Source organism: Monodelphis domestica, chromosome 1, assembly GCF_027887165.1.
Source record: "Monodelphis domestica isolate mMonDom1 chromosome 1, mMonDom1.pri, whole genome shotgun sequence".
Lineage (NCBI taxonomy): Eukaryota > Metazoa > Chordata > Mammalia > Didelphimorphia > Didelphidae > Monodelphis > Monodelphis domestica.
Window position 1 is genome coordinate 669744295 of NC_077227.1, and position 25437 is coordinate 669769731.

The 25437-nt window shown below is 35.7% G+C and overlaps 2 protein-coding genes across 6 annotated transcripts in view; both read left to right on the forward strand.

Annotated features, from left to right (window-relative positions):
* SLC8A1 (solute carrier family 8 member A1) overlaps nt 1-25437 on the forward strand; it is a 504419-nt gene that overhangs the window by 18370 nt on the left and 460612 nt on the right. The gene's annotated exons all lie outside the window — the stretch shown is intronic.
* On the forward strand, nt 16379-18996 carry LOC100010460 (probable E3 ubiquitin-protein ligase TRIML1). The gene has a single exon (XM_056825632.1). It carries the CDS (start codon nt 17063-17065, stop codon nt 18470-18472), a length of 1410 nt encoding a protein of 469 aa, XP_056681610.1. The 5' UTR covers nt 16379-17062; the 3' UTR covers nt 18473-18996.

Sequence of the window (25437 nt, forward strand, 5' to 3'; positions counted from 1 at the left end):
AATAATCTCTCCTGGAGTAGGGACTCGGTGTCATTTTGAGAAATAGCAATAGTACTGATTCTAGAATCAGAGGATCTAGTTGAGTTCAATTATGTCCTTTGTCACATACTGTGTATGACTTTGGGCAAATGATTTTGCATAAATAAGCATCAATTTCCTTATCTATAAAATGGAAGAATAGTTCTAATTTCCCTTCCTGTTCTACATTTTTGTTCAACCACAAATGAAACCCAAGACCTACCACAGTGACATGATCACTGACATTAAATGAATGAGAAATATGATATTTAGCCTAAAATGATTCAGTGACTTTGCCCCTAACCACTTGTATGACTTTGGATGAGTAACTTTCCTGATCCAAAAGTCTATCCCTTTGGAAAATAAGGATGTTAAGGGTTTTCTCAAAAGTATCTTCCAATTTGCTGATGAGATAGATGCAACTCAGCTCAAAAGTTCTCTGTGATGATGAAACATAGCTAATAGATAATATAGCAAAATGAGAGCAAGAGAGAGAGAAACAGAGAGATAGGAAGAAGAAGAGGAGAAGAGGGGAAACAGAGAGACAGAGAGAGAGAGAGAGAGAGAGAGAGAGAGAGAGAGAGAGAGAGAGAGAGAGAGAGCAGTGAATAGATTTTTGTTGTGCTGTCAGAAAGACCTGAATTCAAATTTTGCCTCAGACAAAACAGCTAGACCACCCTGGACAACACATTTAATTTCTACTTGCCTCAATCTCCTCAGTCATAAAATAAGGATAATAATAGCAACTATCTCTCCATGTTGTGAGGATAAAATGATAAATAAGAAAATATTTGCAAGGAGCTTTGTGAATCTTAAAGAATAATATTAATGCTGGCTATTATTATTATTATTTTATTGAATTAAATGTGGTACTGTAATGTTTAAATTTAGTTTTTCTGCTAAAAGTATTATATTTTTATGAGGTTTATTAAAGATTGAGAAATAAAGAAAATACAAAACAAGAAAGGCACATGCCTAGGCCCAGAGCCCATTCACAATCACTTACTCTACATCTTGCCTGCCTGGTGTAGAGCTGCCTGTCCTACATCCTTGCAATCTCTGATTACAGGAAGAGAGAGCAGTAGGCTTTACAGCCAATTTAAATAAAATTTTTTATCTCGCCCAGGTAGGGATCTCAGTGGGATTATAGGGAACTATAGGAGCTACCAAGGACTTCTGGGAATTGAAGTCCAGGGTTCAAATCTCCAATTTTACAGTACCCTATAATGAAAACTTTATATTTATTTTTTTCATATTAACCATGAATTTTTTCCTCATAGTTGGAATTTGATATGATGTACTCAAATCAATGTTAGGTAAATTTTCCTTTTTAATATAATTATTCATCTCTATGTAGTATTTGGTTGCTTGTTTATTCTCATTCAGGCATGATTAGCATAGGAAATTTCTCCTGAAAAAATTAATTTTCCCAATGCTGACCTAGAACTTTATATCCTCACAGGGTTGTTTTGGGTATTCTAGTGTCCTATGGTCTGCTTGAGTACAGCTAGCCAATATATGTTAGAGGTACAGATCTTCCTGATTCCAAAGCTAATTTTCTTTTTCTTTTTCTTTCCATTTTTTCAACCCTTACCTTCTGTCTTAGAATCAATACTAAGTATTGGTTTCAAGGCAGAAGAGTGGGAATATGGGTTCTGGAGAAGAGAAGGCACAGCAAAACAGCATTGCTATCTTTAAGCATATACAGGGGACCATCAAGTCACAGGAGCTCTGTGCTTGCCCTATTACAAGAGTATTTAAAAAAATCCATCACATGGATGAGGGATCAGACTCAATTTGACCTTATCAACTGGGACCAACAGGTAGAAGGTGAATATGGGCAGATTGTTGGTTTGCTATAAGGAAATTTTTTCATAATTAGGGTTAAACAAAACATATAAGGGATTACCTTGAAGAGTAGTGGATTTCTCTTTACAAGAAGAATTTTCAAACACAAATTATCTGATTTCTCTCCAGAGATGCCATGATGAGAATTTCTATGCAGGAAGCATGTGGTCTAGATAACCTCAGAGGTCCCTCCCAAGTCTTTGATTCTGTCATTCAGAGATGAACACTCTTTCACTGGGAACTCTTCTGGTACATTCTTGTGTGACCAGATATTAGCCACACTGTATGAGGGTGGAGGTCTTACTTTAAAAAAAATAACTAACCTTTGCTTTCTGTCTTACTAACAACTCTAAGACAGAAGGTCAAGAGCTAGACAATTGGGGCTAAGTGACTTGCCCAGTGTTACATAGCAAGGAAGAGTCTTGAGGCCATATTTGAACCCAATTTTCTCAAATCCAGCCCAGCCTCCACTTAGCCACCTAAATGCACATGTTAAATTTTTATGTGGTTGGACATGAATATATTATTTAGGAGTTCACCAGGGATTTAATTTCTGAATCCCAAAATGAATTTCTAAAGTAAAATGTAATTTATGGTAGTTTTATTTACAATAGAGGGAAGATATTAAGGAATGAAAGAGAGGGAGAGAGAGGGAGAGAGAGAGAGAGAGAGAGAGAGAGAGAGAGAGAGAGAGAGAGAGAGAGAGAGAGAGAGAGAGAGAGAGAGAGAGAGAGAGAGAGAGAGAGAGAGAGAGAGAGAGATCTGGCTTCCTCTGAGTCAGGTAGAAATTCTAAGGCCCTAATCAGGTAAAAAAAAGTCTCAAGATGATGGGCCTTTCTCAGAGTTATAAACCTACTATGGTGACCTACTAAAAGGAAAGCAATCTTAGGTCTCCTGCACAAGTTCCCCCAGGGGTCCAGTTCTACAGTCTAGTGCCTTCACTCCAAGTCTGAGTGTCTTGTCTTCCAGTCTCTCCTCCTAGTGAGAGTTCTTTAATCTAACTTGAATCAAATCGAATCCATCTTTCTGGCCTCTGGTCTTCTTTTTAAACATCTTTTTTCTCTTGTGTCAACTCTCCTAAATTTCACATCTACCAATCACAGCAGGCGCTCCTCTCCAGGACTGCCCACTCTTTAGTTCACACCTTCTTTGGTTAGATTATACCTTTTTTGGTTACTTAACAGGGTTTTTGGTTAGTTCACCTTTTGTAGTTAGTTAACACCTTTTTGTAGTTAAAATGGGTTGATCTATCAAATACTGAGTTACCACCTTTTGGGGATGAAAATCTAAAAATAGATTATGGATTACAAGTCAATCTTTCCAATAAAGGAAGAGCTAAGTACCTTCATTGTTACAATCAGGGGAGAGCCAAATCCAATCTTCACACACCCAAGGCTCACTCTCCATCTACTGAGACATATCTCTGACACTTTAACAACTACCCTAATCCCCATATCTGATTGTATTACTGTTTCTATAATATGAAGCTGACACTATTTATTGTTCCCAAGATTTTGAAGGTAAGAGTATGGACTTATTTTACTTAGTCATTAGCTGGCCTTCTTCCAAATATAAATCCATAGTAGAATTTATCAAAGCTGATACTCAGCTGGCAGTCTTCAAGAAAATCCACCTCCACACCACAGTGGTCCTAGGATCATAGGTCCAGAGTTTGAAGGGTCCAACACTAGAAGACAGATGATCTAATTATAGATGAAGAAATTGTGGCAAGAGGGATAAACAGTCTGAGGCCACAATTGTTGTTCAATTGTTTCTGACTCTTCATGATCCTTATCTACTATTTTCTTCGTAAAGGTACTGAAATGGTTTGCCATTTCCTTCTCCATTTTACATATAAGGAAACTGATGCAAAAAAAGGATAAATGACTTGACCAGTGTCACATAGCTAATAAGTGTCTGAGTCCAAATTTAAACCTTAAATTCAAGCCCAGCACTATATTCACTGTGCCATCCAAAGAGCAGAGGCCCTATTTGAACCTAGATATCCTGCCTATATATCCAGTACTTTTTCAGCTGGCAGTACCAGAGTATAGCACTAATGAATGGACTTATATATTTTTTCTCTGTTTATGGGATTATAAGATTCAAAGCTGGAAGGAATATTAGAAATCATACTAATCCAGGCCCCTCATTTTACACATGAGGAACCTATTGCTCAGAAAGGTGATTTGCCTAATAATTCTCTCTCTCTCTCTCCCTCTACTTTTTATATCATGAAGCATAAAATTCTTCCTTTCTTTTTAAAACTTAAAGCTACAAATCTTTCACCAAATAAACACCCATGTGCATAACTCTCTTGTGTGTTTTTAAAACAGAGAACCAATAGCTACCAACAAAATAAGGGCATACATAGAAAACTAACAATTGTGCATGCCACTTGGCTAATTGTACTTACTAAATATGTACTTTTGGCATAAACTCCAGATCCCAATTAAACTATGCATATAAGTCCACTAAGGGGGAGGGAGGGGATTGTGGTCCAATCAATAGAGACTTGGTCTTGTAATCAGGAAGATGAGTTCAAATTATATTTTTAACACATACTAATGTGGTTAATCTGAAGAAATTGCTTAAATTTTCAGTGCCCCCAGCCAACTGATCTCTAAGCCACAAAGCAGGCTTTGGATGGTAAAGAGAGTTTTCTTACCATTAGTTCCCTATAGTGACTGCATCATAGTTTCATAAAATTAGTCAAAACAAAAATTAGAGGCCATCTAGTCCAACCCTCTCATTTGTAAATGAGAAAATTGAAGGCTAGAGAGGATAAGTGACTTGTCCTGGGTGATGAAGGAAGTGTGAAAGCTAGAATTTGAACTCAGATTCCAGTCAAGTCAAATTGAAACCAGGTACCATGACTTAAGTTTGGAGTCTTTTCTACTGTGCCACACAGATTTATTTCCAAGAAATAAAAATAATAAGCCCTCCAGTAATATAATTAGTCCCATTGAAGAAAATTCTATGCAAATGTAATATAATCAAATTCTTCTAAATAATTAATTAGGGAGAAAGAAAAGGACTTTCCCATTTTTAATAGATTCATAAACCTTGAAAGTTATAATGTGAAAGCTCACAGCAAATGGTCTGAGGAAAGGGCATTGGCACCAGTTATTTCACATAAAGCTATGCCATCAAAGGGATATTGAAAATAGTGATTGGAGTCAATGTGCCCTTTCTGCATTTATCTGAAAGGAAGCAATTTTATGATCCTCAAGAGACTGAACACTTAGGAGATAAATGATTTGATTACTATTTTTATTTTGTCCTTATCATTAAAATATCTCCAATTTCCTGTCCTTCACCAATTTCAAATGCTTTGATACCATAGGGAAAGGAGTCCAGAACAGAAGCATCTTCTCACCCACTATTAAGACTTGGTGGCTTATTCTACAGTTCCTCTAAGTGCAAATACCTACCCAGATCCTTTCAAGACAGAGAATGAGGGAATAGCAGTGTTGATACTTAGAAAAGAAAAAAAAAACTACTTTATGATATTGAGAAAGAGGAAATAATGGCAATGGTAAAAAAAAATAGAGAGAAATTGCATAGTTCAGGAAAAAGAATGCCAATTCTAAAATATGATGAGCTTAGTTCAAATGCTACTTCTGATTTTTTCAGGTAGAAAATTGAGCAATTAGTTTCCTTATCTGTAAAATGAAGCTACTAAAGTAGAAGGTGTCTATATAGGTGAAGACTTTAGAACTGAAGGGTCCCAAGGGGGCTACTGAGTGGCTCAGTGGATTGAGAGCTAGCCCTAGAGATGGGAGGTCCTGGGTTCAAATCTGATCTCAGATACAAGTCACAAACCTATTGCCTAGCCCTTATCACTCTTCTCCCTTAGAACCAATACTTAGTATTGATTCTAAGATGGAAAGTAAGGTTGTTTTTTTTTTTTTTAAGAACTGAAGGGTCCTACCCCTTCTTTTATGATACAAAGAAACTGGAGGCATATTGGATAGAACATGGAACTTTTTTATTTTTTTTTTACTTTTAACCATTATGGGTTCCAGTTTCTTCATCTGTAAAATGGGAATAATAATAGTACCTACCCCAGGGTTATTACAAAGATAAAATGAGATCTTTATAAAGAGCTTTACAAACCTTAAAGTACCATATAAATAAAAGCTATTATTATTATGACACAGTTATTAGAACCTAGAGTTCAATTTTCCAGATTCTCATTTGGGTATCTTTTCCTTTTGATTCTACTCTATTACCTTGCTCAAATAGATTAGTTGAAAAGAATAATGTTGACCTTTTTAAGTTAAGCTGGGAAGTAGAGACAAAGAACTAAGCAACATTTTAAAGGGGAATTTAATTTTTCACTGTAAAAATATTCACCTCTATTTTTCCTTTTTCCCTTTTAAAAAATTTGGCTATTAAAAAAAAATATTCCCCTAAGGACTTCCCTTTTGACAATTAAATCAGAACATGCTAATTGTCTCCACATGTCGGACCCTTTTTTTTCCCCAGAGTTCAAAGTTTCAAGTGATTCTGCCTACATGTTTATGAAAAAAGAAACACAAGTAGGCACTCTGTTAAAAGTGAATTCAATATCATAACCGTTCTCTAGTCTTTCTGTTCTACTTTAGGATGTCCTCCCCCTCCCAATTATAGCATCATAAACCTAGAAGTGGTCTTGGTTATTACCCAGCCCTTGCATGGATGAGAAAATGGAGCTTAAGTGAATTTCCTGATGTCATACAGAATCAAAAGCAGAGGTGAGAAGTAAACCCAGCTTTTCTGTCTCTATAAGCAATAGCCTTTCACTACCCCAAAGGTTTCTTTCTTTACTGAGTCTGAAAGAAATATTTTCACTTTCTTTAGGAAAAGTTTTGCACAGAAGGTGTCCCCCTTGTGGCAGTAGCAAAACCTGGACTAGATTCATATTCTAATCCCAAGATACCGTGCTCCTAAATCAGAGCTTTAGTCTTATTCTGTCTCACCCTTTTCAGCACTTCCTTCCTAAGAGAATACCTACTGTATATACCTCTTTCAGACTAAGGTAAAACACATAGTCAGGCTTAGAGCCAACTTTCTAAGGATATCTTTTAAGCTCTTACTTCTTTTCCTTCCCCTGACATTCAAAGTATGATTTTTTTAAAAAAATAGTTATTAGAAACTGCAAGGGAATCATTTTTTTATCAGCAATTTAAGCTCTGTAGTATGAAAAAAATACCCACAAGCTTCACTTTCCTCTTGCTAACTGACCATTAAGCTATCTCAGTTGTGCAATTTAGGACAAGGCTCTTTGAAGAAGTCAGAGGAAAACCAGCCTGACTCAGCAGTGCCCACAGTCCCCTTCTGTCTCTGCCCCCTCCTTTTTGGTCTAGAGTAAACACTACAGGATATTAAACTGGGGGATTTTGTTTTTGTGTGTGGACAGGAAGTGGGTCCAGTGGTTCCCTGGTTTGAAAAGCGTCATTTCCTCCAGCTCAAATGTCCATATGCTTGGGAGTCTTCTCTAGGGATTACAAGAGAGAAAGCTCCTAGAAGGGTTTTTAGAAGTCAAAAAGATATTTGGGGAATTGAAATGTATTCCAATCTAAAGCTTTGTCCTTCTGCTGATCAGCTTTCAGAAAGGATGCTTCAGTGTTCAAGTCACTGGAAGGAAGGAAAGAGTTATTTTAAATTATAAATGTTAAATAAGAATCATCCAAGAGAAAAGATAAAGTTGAAATAATCCTAAATCTCTTTTGGGAGGAAAAAGATGCAGATAGCAATAGATATTCATCAGAAAACCTTACCAGGCAGTTCTTTATTACTCTTTATTTTCCCCTTTGTTGATATTGTCTCTGTATTTAACTATCATACATTACCATAAAAAGTAGAATCATAGAGTTGAATTTGAGTTTAAATCACTCATTTTATTGATGAAGAAATTGATACCCAAGAGATGACCTAATTTTCTAAAGTTATAGAAGTACTAGGGAGAAAAATTGTGTTGAATTGAGACCCCCTGACTTTAAATCAGTGTTGTTGATGTTGTTTTTATTAGTTTTGGTTTTGGTCTTGTAAAGGTTAAATTAAATTAAATTTAATATTTGGACTTAAATTATATGAAATAACATCATTGCCAAAATTATATCTCAAGTCAAAAGTTTATTTACCAAAATAGAGGGGAAACAATAAATTAGAGAAATGTGAAAGAGATTAGAGAAAATAACCATATTAGTCCTCGGCCAGGAGGGTGAGTAGTGAATCACTTGGCCTCCTCCAAGATGGAAGCTAGTCTCTTAGGAAACTAGGAACGGAGTCAGCCTTTTCACTCACCCAATGAAGTTGTCCAGGTGTCAGAGTCTAAATTGAAGTCATAATCCATGCTACAGTCTCCAATGAAGTTCCCTGGAAGACTCTCTCCAGGAGATACTCTCCATGTAACTCAACTTCACCAGATTGCCCCAGCCCTATCCCTGCCCCTTTTCACAGGGGCCAATCACAGTTTCCAAATTGTCCAGCACTGACCAGGGACAAGGTCTGTGGGATTGATTTCTCACCTCTAAAGGTGTTAACTCTCCTCCTAGGATTCATATGTTTCTGAGTTGTCACCTTTGGATTCACACTTTTTTGAATGTGTGAACTCTTAAAAGAATTCAAAAGTTTTTGGCTATTTGAGTTAAAAAAAAGGGTGGAGCTCTCCCACTCAAGCATCTTGCTGGCTTCTCATCTAGCACCAAGTAAGGTGTGAATTCACTAAGTAGTTTGAGCTCCTCCTTTTAATCAAAAGGTAGACAAAGGAGATCCAATCCATTTTCACAATCTAGTAAGGTACTTAAGTTAGTGTTAACCAGAGTTTCAACCCCAACTAGGCTAAGAGAAAAAAGGATTCCCTTTTCACAAGTGTAAACTCAGAACAGATAAGGAGAACCAAGAATTTCCTTTCACAGTCTCTGTCCCTGCAAACATGGCAACTTAGTGTGATATTAGAGAAAAATCCCTAGCAAAGGATTCTGAAATCCTAAAGTCTATAAATCTGCTAGGGGAGACTGAGGCTTGGAGACCCCTAGAGTATAAGAATTCTGAGTTACAAAAAACCTTTTGGATGTCCAGTACCAATTTGGGCAACCCTCCAAGGGGAGGGCAATTCTGCCTAAGGAAGCCTGTCCAGGTCAAATGCCACAAGGGGCTACCATACTTTCAAGATGAGTGAGATAGGAACTCAATATCCATAAATTTTATAAATATATTAAATAAAATATAATGAATTAGTTGCATTAGATGACCTACAATTTTGCTTCCAGACTATGACTATTGTAGCAAATTGGGTTATGTGTAGTGAGAACTCTATGTGCCTCAAAGGGAGGCAGAATTGAGATCCCTAGACTCTCCCCGCCCCCCATCCTTCCTCAATGGAAACTTTCATTCCTGATAGGAGGGCAAGCAGTAGATTGGGGTCAAGTCTACCAGTCTGCTCTCCTCAGATAGAGGGGATAACAGACTGGAATTATATCTACCTACTCTCTTTAAATATTGCTTATCCAAGGGATATCATTGAATTCCATTTAACTTTTGATTGGGAAATGGGAAACAAACTCTATAACCAAAGCTTGAGTCTTTTATCACTTAATACCAATTCTACAATGGGCACACATAGAGAAGAGCAAAAGAAGTTGAAGAAGTCCAAGTCCCTTATTGATTAAGTTAAAAAGAAACAAAGGAGGATAATTCCATTTACAAAGATGCTATGTATAGGAGAATATATACAAGAAAAGACAAACTGAAGTCCCTCTCCCATTGAAATCAAGATAACTTAGTTCAACCAAGAAATATCCTAGATCTCATGCAATGAGAAATCATCAGAAATCTCTAGAGTAACAAATTGAGAATAGAGATATGATGGAAGACTGCATTCTCTGCACATATCTTGCCAGAATCTTTTACTTCAGCAAACTGAATTGGAGTTGGCCTCTTCCATATTTTCAAAGCTGATTGTTACATTTGAAGAAGACTCTTAGAGAGTTCCTAAAGAGAATTCACATTTGAAGAGGCTCTACCATTCACAAAGGGCAGGACTTTCATCTCCATTAATATGACATCTCATACCAAAGGGCTTTGGGGCAAGGGTTACAACATCTATGTTTCTGTATCTCTACAATCCCTTCAAGATTTAATATTCTAAGATTCTACATTTACTGAATATCTTCTCAAATTATTCTCAGTAAGATAGCATTATTCATGTCCTACCCATCCAAACCATAAGAAAAGCTTTGATTTATCATCATAGGAATTACATTATCTAGCACAATTCTTGTTATAAGGTATTAATTAATTTTTGTTAGTTGATTAATTGAAATAACAGATTCATAACTGAAAAATGTTACAGATTAGAATGTCAGGCCCAAACCAACTTGGTTAAATTTAAAATATATTAATATGAATTTTCCTCCAAGTAAAATTTAAAAACTCAAGCAATTGCTTAAATGCAAGATGGGAAAAATTTTGCTTGAGAGCAGCATATATATATATATATATATATATAAGAATTTGTAGGCTTCTAAGTGGCTCTGTTGATTGAGAGCCTGACCTAGAAAAAGAAGATTCTGGGTTGAAATCTGGCTTTAGATACTTTCCAGGTGTGTGACTTTGGGCAAGTCACTTATCCTCCATTGCTTAGCCCTTACCTCTCTTCTACCATGGAAACAATACACAGTATTATTCTAAGACAGAGGGTTAGTTTATAAGAGTTCATGGAGTATACTGGGTAATGAGAGTTTAGCAAGACTTCTACAAAATGTTGCAGGAAGTAGCCAAGTCCAGACAGAGCTGTTCATGGAGGCTGAAGGAGGAAGTGGCATTGTCTTGTGGTAGGGCAAACCACAGAGCATTTTCTACCCTAGTTTCTTTATCTAGATGATAGTTTTAGAGTTTTAAGGGAACTCAAAGATCAATTTGTCCAAACCCTTCATTTTATACATAAGGAGAGTGGGGGACAGAAGATGGAAAAGTACAATAGAATGCTGAATGAATTTAGAGTCAGAAGCCTTGGGTTAAATGCTGGTTTTGCTTCTTATTACTATTTGATTGTAGGCAAGTCTTTTAACCACTTTGTGCCTCAATTTTCTCAACTGGAAGAACTGGAAGATCTACTAGATGTTATATGAGGTCCTTTTTTCTCTAAATCTATGATTTGAAAGTCACCAATCTAGTTTTGAACATGGAATGAGTTTTAGAGCCAAGTCCACTGACAATGAAGTCTACTAGTACTATTACTATTGTTACTCCCATTTCTATTCCTATTACTACTGTTACTACTACTGTTACTACTCTGCCTACTCTTCCTCTTCCACTTTTTCCTGATCAAACACAACAAAAACAAAATTTATATAATGCTTTGAGATTTGTAAAGCATTTCATGTTATTTTTTTTATCTTTACAACCCTGTAATATAGGAGCTATTAATTAACCCAATTTTATAGATCATGAGCCTAGTGTGATAGAGGTTAAGACTTCCTCAAGGTTATGCAGTTAATAAGAGTATGGCAGGACTCAAACTCAGGTTTTCCTGATTCTAAATCTAACAATTTCCTGTCTTCAAAGCCAATAACCTTTCTATCACTCTGATTTGAGTATTAGAAAACTATAGATAAATCAAGGTACAGACACAAATATATGGACAAATTAAGAATCAGAGCTGAGTTAACTTGAAGACTATGATGTCTAATGACATTAAATGTGTCAGTTGGATGGGAAAACTGGAATCCAAGGTAATGTGGATCAGTAGACAGGATAAACAGGAATTTTAAGGGCAGGTTAATGCTGAAATGTATTATCAAGTAAAAAAGTTAATCTGTTCAAAGAATCCTTTGCATAACTACAGATGCTCTGCCCAAAATTAATTGTTTAAGGAGCCTGGAGCTTGATACTTGGCCACAGATTTAATACTAAGAGTGCCAATGAGAAACTTGAACTTTCCAGGCATCTGCTAAAAGTTTTATTCTGTTAATATATTCTCTAAGAAATTATCGATTTTTCTGATGGTGTCATCTCTTTGAGGGAAAAAATTAACAAAGCTAGATTCTAATCTAGACTAAATTCTGATTCATGAGAAAGGCCTTTCCAATAACCTGAAAATAACAAAACATTGATAAAAATGACTATGTCCATTTGGACATTGTAATAGTAAAGGGAGGGAGCGCAGACATGTGCTGTTCTCTTTTGTTGCTTTTCAGTCATTTCAGTACTGTCCAACTCTTTATGACTCTTTTTGAGGTTTTTCATAGCAATGGTACTGGAGTAGTTTGTTATTTCCTTTTCTATCTCATTTTCTAGATAAGGAAACTGAAGTAAATAGAGGTAAGTAACTTACCCAGGGTTATACAGCCAGTAAATGTCTGAAACTGGATTTGAACTCACAAAGATGAGTCTTCCTGACTCCAAGACTGGTATTCTATCCACTATGCCTCCTAACTGTCCATTCTAATCTTTAAGGAAAGCAATTTTTAAATGCATAAAAAGGAGAGATGAATATATAAAAAGAAGCATTTTGATGCAATATAGCCCAGCAAGCTTTACCAAAGGAAATTATGTTTATACAATTGTAAATAAACCCACTAAAAAGAATTGGGAGAAGCACCTAAAACCAAACGCAAAACATTACAGATGTAGTGCAAAGGGAGTTTTCTGAAGAGCTCAGCTTGGGAGAAAGGAAGACCCCAAGCAGTTATCCTAGGTTCTACCTCTATCCCATCAAATGCAAGTTCCATGATGAATACACATAGCATCTAGCAAAGAAATCAATTCATCCAAATCTGTGACAAAACAGAAATTAGAGAAAGTATACATAAGAGAATATATACCTTACAACACAGAGTAAAAGAACTCTTCCATGGGGAAGCAAGATAACTCAGTTCCACCCAGAGAGAATTCTAGATTTTTCCTAAATGAAAGTTCCCTGAAGTCTCTAGAGTAGCAAGATGGCAATAGGGACATGATAGAGACTGCTAGCCCCTCTCATACAGAGTATTTTTCCTTCAGCATCGTAAAGGGGAGTTGGTCTCTTCCAGCTTCCCTCCTGAAGCTGGAAGTGGATAGTGTCCAAAGCAACTTAAAGCTCAAAGAAGACTGAACGAGAACTGATGCTCTTTTGCTTTCACCAATTCTACCCCATCCCTTTCATGGGGCAGGGCAGTTACCTACACCCATAAGGAGAAAGCCCTTTACCAATTGGCATGAGATGAATGAATGCAAGAGAACTGACACAAACTGCTTAGAACAAAGTCTGAATGGTAAAGGTCCTGACTGGATTACAACAAAAATAACTGCTAAAACAAACAAACAAACAAACAAAACAATTAAAAAGAACGGTTTTGAGCAAAAATAATAAGGAAAGTATAGGCTTATTTTTATGGTCAATAATTCTCAATAATAGTAATAGCATAATAATATAAAGTATAATAAATACAGATATTTGAATTCTTCAAGGTTGAAAAATCTGCTATCCCTCAGAGGAAACACAAGGGAAAGACCCAAGAGTTGGTTGGGGAATTTTTTTTCAATTTTTATTTTTTTGTCTTTTGGAGCCACATGGTAGAGTAAAAATGGAAAGAGTGATTGATTTGGAGTTAGAAGGCCTTTTTATTTAACCTGTCATAACACCAGTCTTATCATCTGTAAAATGAGGAAATTGAATAAGATGGCTTCTCATGATTCTTTCAAATATAAATCTATGATTATATGGCTCTGATTTTAAAGTGCATATTAATGGATACCCCCCTAGAGCACATTTTTCTGACTTAAGGTTCATGGATAAGTTTAAGAGGAATTTGCAATTTTTAAAATTAACTTCTAATTAAATTTCAGCATCTCCTTAAATTATTAGGAACAATGTTCTGAGAAGGGAAACATGGGCTTCTCCAGATTGTCAATGGAACAAAAAAGGTGAAGAACTCTAGGTCCATGGCTTGGCCAATATTCTGTATAAATGAGACAGACAATACAGATGGACAGTAAGTAAAGTCGAAAAGAGGAAGGGAGCAGGCCAGAATGCTTTGAGGAAATTACAGAGAACTTTGGCTAATCCCAAGTTTCCCATAACAACAAGGGCTCATATTTTCAAACATTTTGCTGGCATTGGGGATCTGGAACAACGCTGCTTCGGAAGAACTAAAGCTGAGCAGCACCCAGAGGACAATGGACAATCTCATGGTGGATATTACATGTAATCAACAAAGAATTCTAAAGACAAACATTTTGTCTCAAGATATTATATCTTGTTGCCTACCATGCCTGAATTGTTCTCCTTTCTCATCTCTCCCCCCTTTGGTTTTCCTGGCTTCCTTCATATCCTAATTAAAATCTCATCTACTATAGGAATTCTTTCCTAATCTTCCCTTTTTTTAAAGGAAAAATGCTTCATCTTTTGTCTTAGAATTGATATTAAGTATACTAAGTATTGGTTCCAAAGCAAAAGAGCAGAAAGGGCTAGGCAATGAATGTTAAGTATCTTGCCCAGAGTCACACAGTTAAGAAGTGTCTGAGTCCAGATTTGAACCTAGCTCTCTATCCACTGACCTACCTAGCTGCCCTCTAACTCTTCTTGATTCTAATGCCTTCTCTTTTTAAATTACTTTTTAAAAATTCTCCTTTTTAATTAAAATATTAATTATTAATCTAATTATATATAGTAATTCTTGATTTTTGCAAGACATTTCAGTCTCCCATGATATTTTTGTGAGTCAGGCAGCAAGCATTGATTAAGGCCCATTTATTGCCAGCTATTATGTAGAGTACTGGAGATACAAAGAAAAAGTGAAAAACATTCACTGCTTGCAAAGAGCATGTAATCTAATAAGGGAAATATGCAAATTACTATGCATAAAAACAATGTAGACAAGATACATTGAAGAAAATCAAGAAAGGGAGAGCAGTGGTATTTTGGAGATCAGGAAAGGCTTCTGGAGGGATTTTGACTGGGCTTTGAAGGAAACCAGGAGGAGGAGAAAGTGGAAAAGCATGATAAGGCAAATAGGTTTGCTAAACAAAAGAAGCCTAAATGGAATCATGAAGATGGTCAAATGCTGCCTTAATGGTGATACAATGTTCAGAACACAGAAGATAATAGCACTCTGGCCCTCTGTGTACTGGTCAAACCATACCCACATCTGGACTACTATATGCTCTGTTCTAAGCATCCCATTTAAGGTACATATTAACAAAGTGGAATGTGTTCAAAGGCTAGCAAACCAGTATGATTAATAAATTTTAGATCATATAATATGAGGAATGGCTAAAAAAAGTGAAAACTGTAGAAGAGAATACAGTAAGGAAGACATAATTGCTGCCTTTAAATATTTGAAATGCTATTCTGTGGAAGAGAATATTTCTTTTTAGATGAAGTTAGGACATAGATTTCAGGTCAATGTAAGGAAGAACTGCCTAGAAATTAAAGATATCCAATAATGGATGAGCCTATATTACAGTCATGTCACTAGAAATACTTACATAAAAGATGAATGAGCATCTATCTCAGAGCAGGAAAGGATTTCTGCATTGGGAAGGAAGGACTAGAGGACCTACAAGTTTTTGGATTTATAGGTGGAAAGGACCTTAGAGATAATTTCATCCAATCCTTTACAGATGAAGAAAATGATAAGTGACTTATTCAAAGTCAAATAGTATATCAACAGACTTTAGATTCACACTTATGGCTTCTGGTTGCAAATTGCCTCTTTTCTAGCTTTAAGACTCTATGAATAGTTAACAGAATACTAAATAAAATAGAAGACAGAATTTATATATTCCAATGGAGAGCAAGATGCTGTCTGGAACATGCTTGGACAATGCCTTGATGAGAAATGAGGGGGTGGGGGAAGAAGCGAAAGGGGCTAAAAACACAAATTACTTGTTTTTCAGTTTTGTATAAGACTTATCATGCTGGAAAGTGAAATGTTAGCACCGCGGGGTAAGGCAATGCAACTTAGCTACAAAGTTGAGAAGGAAAAGAGTAGTTGGTAGGATCATTGCATAAAAAATACAATGAGTATGTAAAGAATTTCCAGTGCACTGGAGGAACTCAGGATGTCTGGGAAGTATTGTGAACTACTCTGACTACTATCAAAATTAAAAAAAAAAAAAGACTCTTGGATTCATTGTTCTCATGTAAAATGGAAGGAGGGACTACTAATGAGGAGCACAGGATCAAGGAGACCAGCAATCCTGTAGGGTTGGTGAATATAAATGCCAAAGTGGAGGACATGTCTCTGGGAATTTGGGAAGCAACTGTTCAGCGAGTCCTAAGCTCAATTTGGGGGCCTACAAGTTTTCAGTGTTTCCAAGGTGGTGTGGTCTGAAGAGAGCTCTGTTCATTCGCCTGGTCAGAAATCTCCAAGTTTCTGAATCATGTTTGGGTCTGTTGGATCATGTGCAGGGCAAATATAGAAGAGTAACTAGGGCTGCAGCACTGTTTCATCACAAAAGTCATCTCCAACCAAGAGTAAAATATCACCACAAAACGATTATAGCAGTGAAAGAACCAACAAAGAGACAGAGGGAAACGAGGGAAACAAGAAAAATCCAAAAGAGCTTCCTTTGAATCTTCTTAGAAAACTATCACATCAAAGAAGAAATTTTTAAACAGTATCAATGCTATTCCTAAACCTTCAATGGAAAACCTGACAATTTCCATACAATCCCTGCTGGCTAGAAAGATGCAAGTGCAAGACAACTTTGGTCTAAAGTGCCTAAGTGTGAACAGCAATGTGAATCTTCAGGTCCATTATTGTAGTTTAAAAAAAAAAAGGAAAAGTTGAGAACTCAGTTTTTTTTTACAGAGACAAGAAGCAGTGACCAACACAAGAGTTCTCAGCTTTGGATAGAGGAGTAAAGGGAAGAGATCAAAGAATGAAGGTGCAAAAAAAGGCAGGGTAAATTGAGGAGGGGGGAGGTTTGGTAATAGTAATAGGAAGAAAAGAGGTTTTCTTCAGGAGATGGTAATGATGAATTATGGGATAAGTAGAAAGGTGAGAACTCAGCCCTGTAGCAGAGGCTAAAGCACTATGAAAACATGAGTTCTCACCTTTTGTAGGTGGAGTTAAGGGAGGGGCTAACCAAAGACAGACACATAAAAAGACCCCAACCACTCGGGCCTGATATCTTTTGCTGCCAGATCCCAAGGGTAAAGGCTGGCATTAGCTCACCTAGGAGGAATATCTGAGAAGGAAGGAATCAGAAGTCTAGGAACATGGATAAAAGAGACTTAGTTGAAAACCTCAAGGCAAATCTGACTTGCTTTATCTGCCTGGGCTACTTCACTGATCCAGTGACTGTCAATTGTGGCCATAGCTTTTGCAAAGTCTGTCTTCTTAGGTGCAGAGAAGAAGCAGATTCAACATTCAACTGCCCAGAATGCAGAGGAATAATCAAAGACAGAGATGTGGTGCGTGATAGGAATTTGCAAAGTCTGTCTATCACTGGCAAAAGGCTCAGATCTCATCTGCTTCAGAGCCTGGTGGATCTGTATGTGTGTGATCAACATGGGGAAAAAGGGAAGTTCTTCTGTGAGGAAGACCAAAGGTTCCTCTGTGATTCCTGTTTATTAGCCCCAGGGCACAAGGATCACACAGTCCTTCCCCTGGATATGGCTTCTGACAAGTGCAAAGACAAGATCAAGCACACCCTGAATACCTTACAAAGAAAAAAAGAAGAATTCAAGGTTGTATTGAACAAAGTGACAAGGAAAGAAGAACTCTGTGTGAAGGGTATACACTCTTTGAAACAATCGGTTATTTTAGAATACAGAAAATTATGCGAATTCTTATGGGAGGAAGAACAACTCTATCTACAAAGACTGGACCAGCGATACACAGATGACTTGGCAAAACTGAAGCTCAACAAGGCCAAACTGTCACAACAAATTCAAAATCTGGAAAGAGTGAAATTAGAACTAGAGGAGAATTTGGACAAGGGACCCTTGGAAATGCTCCAAAATATGAAAGGCACTTTGGAAAGGAATGAGGAGCTGCTCCTTCAAGAACCAGAGAATGTTTCCTTTGCCTGGTGCACCAGCCCCATCACTGGCATGAGAGAGATGCTCATGAGTTTCCAGAGGGATATAAGTCTTGATCCTGAATCAGCCAATCCACACCTCATCCTGTCTGAAGATCTGAAGTGTGTCAAGTATGGAGATGTCCCACAGGACCTTCCTGACAACCAGGAAAGATTTGATGATACTCTTGCTGTCCTGGGGACCCAGACCTTCACTTCTGGCAAACACTATTGGGAAGTGAAGATTGGAGATAAAACAGAGTTGGCAGTGGGAGTCTGTAAAGATTCAATTAGGAAAAAAGGGAAACTCACCTCATTATCTAAGGATGTATGGACCCTAGTAAGCTTCAGAATAGGAAATTTTTGTTTCCTCTGGAATTCTCAAGATGGGTTTTTTCTGAGCCAGCCTTTAGAGAAAGTGGGCATTTTTCTGGATTACAACAAAAGACATGTAGCTTTTTATGATGTCATAGATCGATCCTTAATTTTTAGTTTCTCAGACATGGCCTTTGAAGGACCTCTTCGCCCTTACTTTTCTCTTTGCTATAGCAAGGGAGAAAGTAATCCTGGGTCAATTATGTTAATTAATATGAAAGATTCTCAGTGAGAAGTGAATGACACAGACTTGAAAATGACTTTCTCTTCACTTAAACTCATGTTAAAATGGACAATATAATTATGTAAAATTATCAAACCGAATTAGAATACAGTGTGAACAAGTTGTGGTATATGATTGTATGGAATACTGTTGTGCCATTAGAAAAGAGAATGAAGGTGATAAAAAAACAACCCTGGAAAGATTTGTATAAAGTGATGCAAAGTGAAGAAAGCAAAACCAGGAGAATAACATACACAATAATATTTAATGTACCATGAGCAACTGAAAATGACTTAAATATTATCAATATGATGAATGTTCCAGAACAACTTACAAGGGACTTGTGATGAAAAAGGATTTTACTGACACATGAGGTCTAAATGCAGATTGAAACATACCATTCTTCATTTTATTACCTCAATGAATTCTTTTTTAGTGGGTAAGCAATGTGTCTTTTTTTCACAACTTGATGAATAAGGAAATATGTACTTTATGATCATTTATACAGCCTATATCATATTACCTATATTCTTGGGGAAGGGTGGTAATCTCTTGGATAATCATATTTATTACAAATGATTACATATTTATAACAAATCATGTGTTATATTATTGTTATATTATATATGAAAATAAAAAAGTATTAAATTAAAAAGTAAAAAATACAACAATGTTTCTTTCTAAAGCATATTTTTGCTACTGAAGAGTGCTCAAAATTGTTGGTTCTTCTCTTCAAATCAAGCATTCTTAAACTTTTTGGTGTCATAGATGTCTTTGAAAGTCATGTGAAATCTATGGATCACATTTTAAAAAATCATATTTAAAGAAAATGCTAAATTTTGTTAACATTTTAATGAAAATAGAAATGTATTTTTTCTCATCCAAATTCACAAAACTCTAAATTAGTCTACAGACTCGGGTTAAGAATCCTGGCTTTACATTGGTCCTTATGATGCTGTGATCCTGATGCAGCAAATAATGATGGGAGAAATAGCAGTCAAGTGGTAACATGTTGATTATAGAAGTCAGAAACCTTTAGGTTTGTTATTTTACATATGTGCATGTTCTTAAATTTTCATGGGAATCTACCCATATGAGAAGGAAAACTAATGGAACATGTACTGTTTGGGGCTTTTTTGATATTTTTGCTATGCCCCCAGGAGAGTTATGGTACCAGCAAGCAAAATCAGAATGGATCTTTTGTAATTATTGTTTGTTTAATTTTTTAAATTTAATTTTCTTTTAGTGAAAAAAAAAAAAAACAAAACTATTTTCTGTCCCTCCAACATTCCCAAATATGAAGGAGAAAGAGAGAGAAGAAACTAACTTATGACAATTGTGCTTAGCTAATTGAGTAAAACCCATTCCCTAATTAGCTCCATACAACAAAGAGATGTTTGTTCACATCCCAAGTTCATCACCTCTCTGTCAAGAGATGGGTCATATGTCTTATTGTCAGCCCTCTAGGTAGTCATTGCATTGATCAGCATTCTTGATAAAGTGTTGTCCTAAGGGTTTAAACACATAGGGGAGGGGAGGTAAAAAGCATTGCAGCCATAAACATCAGCCTGGAGAAGAAGGGGGTAAGTATGAATGCAGAAAAACCTGTGGTATGTATATACATTGGGTGACAAGTAGTCTTTTTGGACTGGAGCATACCAACAATGCACTTAAATAGTAAAAAACAATTATAAAGACAGAAGAGTACGAGCTTTATTCAGTATTCAAAGGACATCCATTAGCAGGTTTTTAAGAATGCAAGGAATGATAGACTCAGAATTTTACTGTATAGAACATTAATTAGTCAGTGGCATGGAAGATGGATTGAAGTAGAGAGGAGGAGTAGGTGGTAATGAAGGTACATGCTTAGGGAGAAGAGGGGGAGGAATATGAAAAATAAAGACAAGGATTTGAGCAAAATTGAAGATGTAAAATAGGATAATATTTGTAAAATGCCTTGCAAAATTGAAAGTGTTTTTAATTGTTAATTATTGGTGTAATTATTGTTATGCTATTGTTCTCCAATTGTTTCCAACCCATGCTATTCATTAAATTTTCTTAGTAAAGATACAGGGGTAGTTTGCCATTTCCTTCTCCAATAAGAGGTTAAGTGTCTTGAAAAGAGAAGTTAAATGACTTGCCTAGGATCACACAGCCAGTAGGCATCTAAACCAATTTTGGATTGAGATCATCTTGACTCCTCTCCCAGCACTCTATCTATTGAGTCATCTAGCTGCCTCTTAATTATTGTTAAACCATATATACATGTTGTGATAGTGGTGTATGTACATATTTATACAAAGCTATATTTTCAAAAAAGAATACAACATTTAACAAAGTTTAGACTTTATAAAACTTAATTCAAAAGGTCCTTTCCGTCTTAAAAAATTGTTGCTTTTGTGATCAACAAGGAATGAGATTAGTAGAAAATCAATAGTCATGGGGAAATGAGTATAGAAAAAAATTTCAAATAGAAATCCTATACATCTAAAACAATACTCAGGTCTGTGACTCATAGGACTACCCCATTCAATAGGTTACTTTCCCCAATGTTTAACATAGAAAAGACATTCACTATGGATTCATTGATTAATTCCATTTCTAATAGTCTCACCATCTCCTTTCCAATTGCAATGCTTAGAAATTGAATCTGTTCACCTGAGTATTGTAACCACTTTCTTCTCTTCAAAACAGATTTTTAAATTGTTCTATTTATTAATCTTTTAAAAAGCTATTTTAAATATTTTTCATGAGTACAGTGATAATTATAAAAATGTCTTACTTATCCATGTGTATGTATATATATATTTACATATATATATATATGTATATATATATATATATATATTTGGTATATCTGTGACCTCAGGTTTCCTACTAATGTCTACTAATACCCAGTGGTAGCTGGGTGGTGCACTGCATAAAGTTCTAGACTTATAGACAGGTAACCTGAGTTCAAATTCAGCCTGACACTTACTAGCCATCGTAACCTTAGTTGAAAAACACAACTTCTTTATGTCTCAGGTTTTGTTTTATCTGTAAAATGAGAAGAATATTAGCACCTATCTCTCAGAGTTGTTATGAGGATAAAATGAGATTATATATATATATGTATAAATGCATATATGTATATATAGCATGTTGCAAAGCTTAAAGAGATATATAAATGCTACTTATTATTTAATAGTTATTTATAGTTCATCCAACCCAATTATTGTTGCATTTCTTGTCCATGTCATTCCATGAATCTTTCATATAGAATGTATTATCTCTGGAGCCATTTAATACTTCTTTGATATGAGGGTAATATATAGTTTTCCTTGCTCTTATAAAATGACTGTTCTCCTTTTGAGCCATATATAGTACTGATGATCTTTTATATTGCTTCTCATACAAGTCACAATTCACATTTTGTTCTAGATTACATTTATCTACCATGTGTCTTTCAGATGTCTCTTGGAGAAAGAAATGTCTGAAATGATAATAGTCTCTAATTTTCAGCAATAAACCATCACCTAGAAAATTTACTGCTATTAAAAATAATATCGGTTTATAGAAAAGGAAACAGATTAGAGTCAATGAAAGTGCTATGTAATTTTCTAAATTTGATCCAGTCGTCTATTTTCTACTTTTTCAATACTGGGGCCAGCTTATTGAACATCTGCAATGCCTGGCCACACTATTTTCAAAGGCTAACCCAAGTAACTGTGCCATAATCTAAGTAATAGACAATCATTTTGTTTTTGTTTTTCCCAGTGTGGATGATTAGCATAATCTTGTTCATGTCCCTGTGTCATATAAAGGAAATGCTTCAGTGTTTGAGGGATTGATAAAATGAACACAATGTCATCAGAATACAAAAGAACCTGGAATATATTCTGGCATGATTGTAGGATCTCCTCCCAGAATTATTGTAAGGAACAATTGAGTTCATACATGGAAAGTGCTTTGTATTCCTTAAAGCACTAACTAATGAGGCATAACTAACTAGCTAGCTAACTATGTATACACATATGCATATGTGCATGAGGATAAAATGGGATAATATATATGGTATTTTGCAATCCTTAAAGAGGTTTATAACTGCTAGCTACTATTTAATATTTGTTTATAGTCCATCCAACCCAACCCTTATATATTTATGCTATTATTATCATTGTCCTTCCTTAAATCTTCCCTATAGTTCATGTATGTACATATGCATGTATACATGTATGTATGTTTGTATAAATATATACACATACATGTGTGTGGGTGTGTGTAAGAGAGAAAGAGAGAGGCAGTGAGGTGTGGCAGAGGGGATGGAGTGCTAAGAAGATCTGGGTCAAAATCTGGTCTAAGATTCTTACTAGCTCTATGACTTGGACAAGTCATTTAACCTCTATTTGCCTCAGTTTTCTCCCTTCCTCCAAAAATTTGTTATGAGATTCAAATGAGATAATAATATCTGTAAAGTACTTAGCCTAGTGCCTGGCACATAGTAGGCACTATCTAAAATGTCAAGCAGTAGTAATGATAGTAGTTGTAGTAATAATATGTATACATATTTCAATAGAGAGATATATGTAGATAGATTTTCAGATATATAGATATATTTGTATATCTATCTTCCTATATATACATCTTGTATGGTTCATCGTGGTTTTGAAAATTTCCCTGAAGCCTCTCTATTTTTAAATCATGTCATTTAACATAGCTTTACTCATTTATATTTGTTTATAACTTTTTATGTTTTACTATCATTTATTAATCATTACTATTCATTACATAACTTTGATCTAAAATGTTTTCAAATATTTATGAATTAATTTTGTATACCAAGTGTAGACAACAATTTTGCCTGTGATAATGCTCCAGTTCCAATACAATTTATCTGTTTAATTCACAGTGATATTGTGGAGTCTGTGATAGAAGCATTAGAATTTATCATCTATGAATTTATGGAAAATACCAAGCTTCTGCTGTATAATTCTTGGCAACAGGTTATGTCTTATTAGGCATTTGGTAGGTGCTAGATTTTTTGTAACTCATAGTTATATATTACACAAGTTCTAATCATCTCATGCATACTATGTATTAATTAAATATTAATTTCAGGCTCTTTGAAAATAACCCTTCTAAATTGCCACTTTAATCTCCATTTTTATGAACAAATCTACATTTCTCAATCATCTTATTCAATCTTTTTCTGTCAATAAATTATTAGCCAAGTTCATATGCATTTTATTCATAGAGGATCTGTTGATAGGAGAGGAGATCATACTGTATGAGAATCAGAAGAAAGTCAAGATAGAAGATTCACATATAACATAGCTCCAGAAACAGAAAAATTATTGATCAGGATAGTTTAGTATAATAGAAACCATAAGTGGATTAGATTCTCCTGTAAATAACAGATGAATCATCAGTTCTTGTTAACAATTGTTCTAAGAATGGCATATAATGTTGCTTTAATTGGAGCAACTTGCGTTTCAGATATATGTGTGTGTGTGTGTGTGTGTGTGTGTGTGTGTGTGTGTGTGTGTGTGTGATTCTGAGTCAAGATGGTACCAGACATCGAAAGACAGAAAAAGATTTTCTACTACATAGGTTAAAATAACTTTCTGACTTTCCAAATACATGGCAGAGAGATAGACCATGATAATAACAAAGCTTAGTGTTTATGCAGCATCTTATGTGAAACCCTTAGCACATTGCTATCACCTAATCACAAATCTATTTCCAGTGGAAGTACACTGCCTGTTCCACCCTACTCCCATGTGCTTTGGAAATGAGTCACAATAGATCCCTAGAATTCTAGAGTTGTAAATGGATTTAGAGACAATATAATCTAATTCACTGACTATCAAGATAGGAAACTTTAAATGAAGAGAGATTAAGTGATCTTTCTGGGACTATACCACCAGTTAGTGAGTGATCAGAAATGGGATTTGGGCTCATTTTTCCTTACTCCCAAATTCTTAAGTTTCTCTACTATTCAAACCTGGCTCTCATCATTGGTCACTTTCTCCAACAACTCAGATCAAAAGCCTTGTATGAATATTCATCCTTTCTACCCTTCTCATTGTCTTGGCATTACTTATTACTCAGATTCCAATGAAACACATAGGTTAGCCATTGGTTATCCCCTCCTTGTGAATTTTTCTTATGAATTCCCATCATTTGTGGTAAACTTATAAGTAATGTTATATATTATTATTTAGCCTTCTTTTTCAGAGAGAACCATAATAGCACAGGATGATGTCTTAACTTGCTTATGAATTAGATTTAAATAAGGCAGAGTTGCAAAAAGTCATCAGTTTCACTCTCTTTTCCTGTTATTTAAGTCCAGCAGCAAAAAAAAAAGTAAGGATAATTGGTTCTAGCTGGGGGAGCAGTGAATGAGCTTGGAATCTTCTATGTCTGAACAAGCTCTAAGTGCTCCACAGCACCTGTTTCAGCCACCTTCATGGCCATTGGAGCAAATTGTTTTCATCTGCCAATTCTGATCATTGTGCCAAGGGAAGTCTTCATGTGCTTGGGGTAGACAACCCCCTAAGTCACAGACAGTCTGAGGCATGTCAGTAACCCATCTGCTGGGTTTAGCCTGTCTGCTGAGATGGTTTTACCAGGGTATGGCTCTGGAGCATTCTATAGCTTCTTGGAGCCACAGGTGAGAGTTGGGTAAAAGGTAGACATCAAAGGTGGATGAATGGCCCTGAAAAATATTCAGAAAGCCCTCAAACCAGAGGTGCTGGACCTCTTTGAACACCCCATACACTAGCCAAAAAAATATGGATCTTACAAAGTGATGCATTTTTAATTAATCAAGTATCTCCCTTCCCTAATACATAAAATCACAGACACTCAAGTTATGCCTCTTGGAACCATTTTTATGTGTACTTATAATAATTAAAAATCACTGCAACATGCTATCCTTGCTATTCCAATGATATTTATAGAAAGACATACAGATAGATAAATAGGTAGATAGG

Coding starts and splice junctions, on each gene's coding strand:
- LOC100010460 (XM_056825632.1), top strand. CDS start 17,063: ATGGATAAAAGAGACTTAGTTGAAAACCTCAAGGCAAATCTGACTTGC.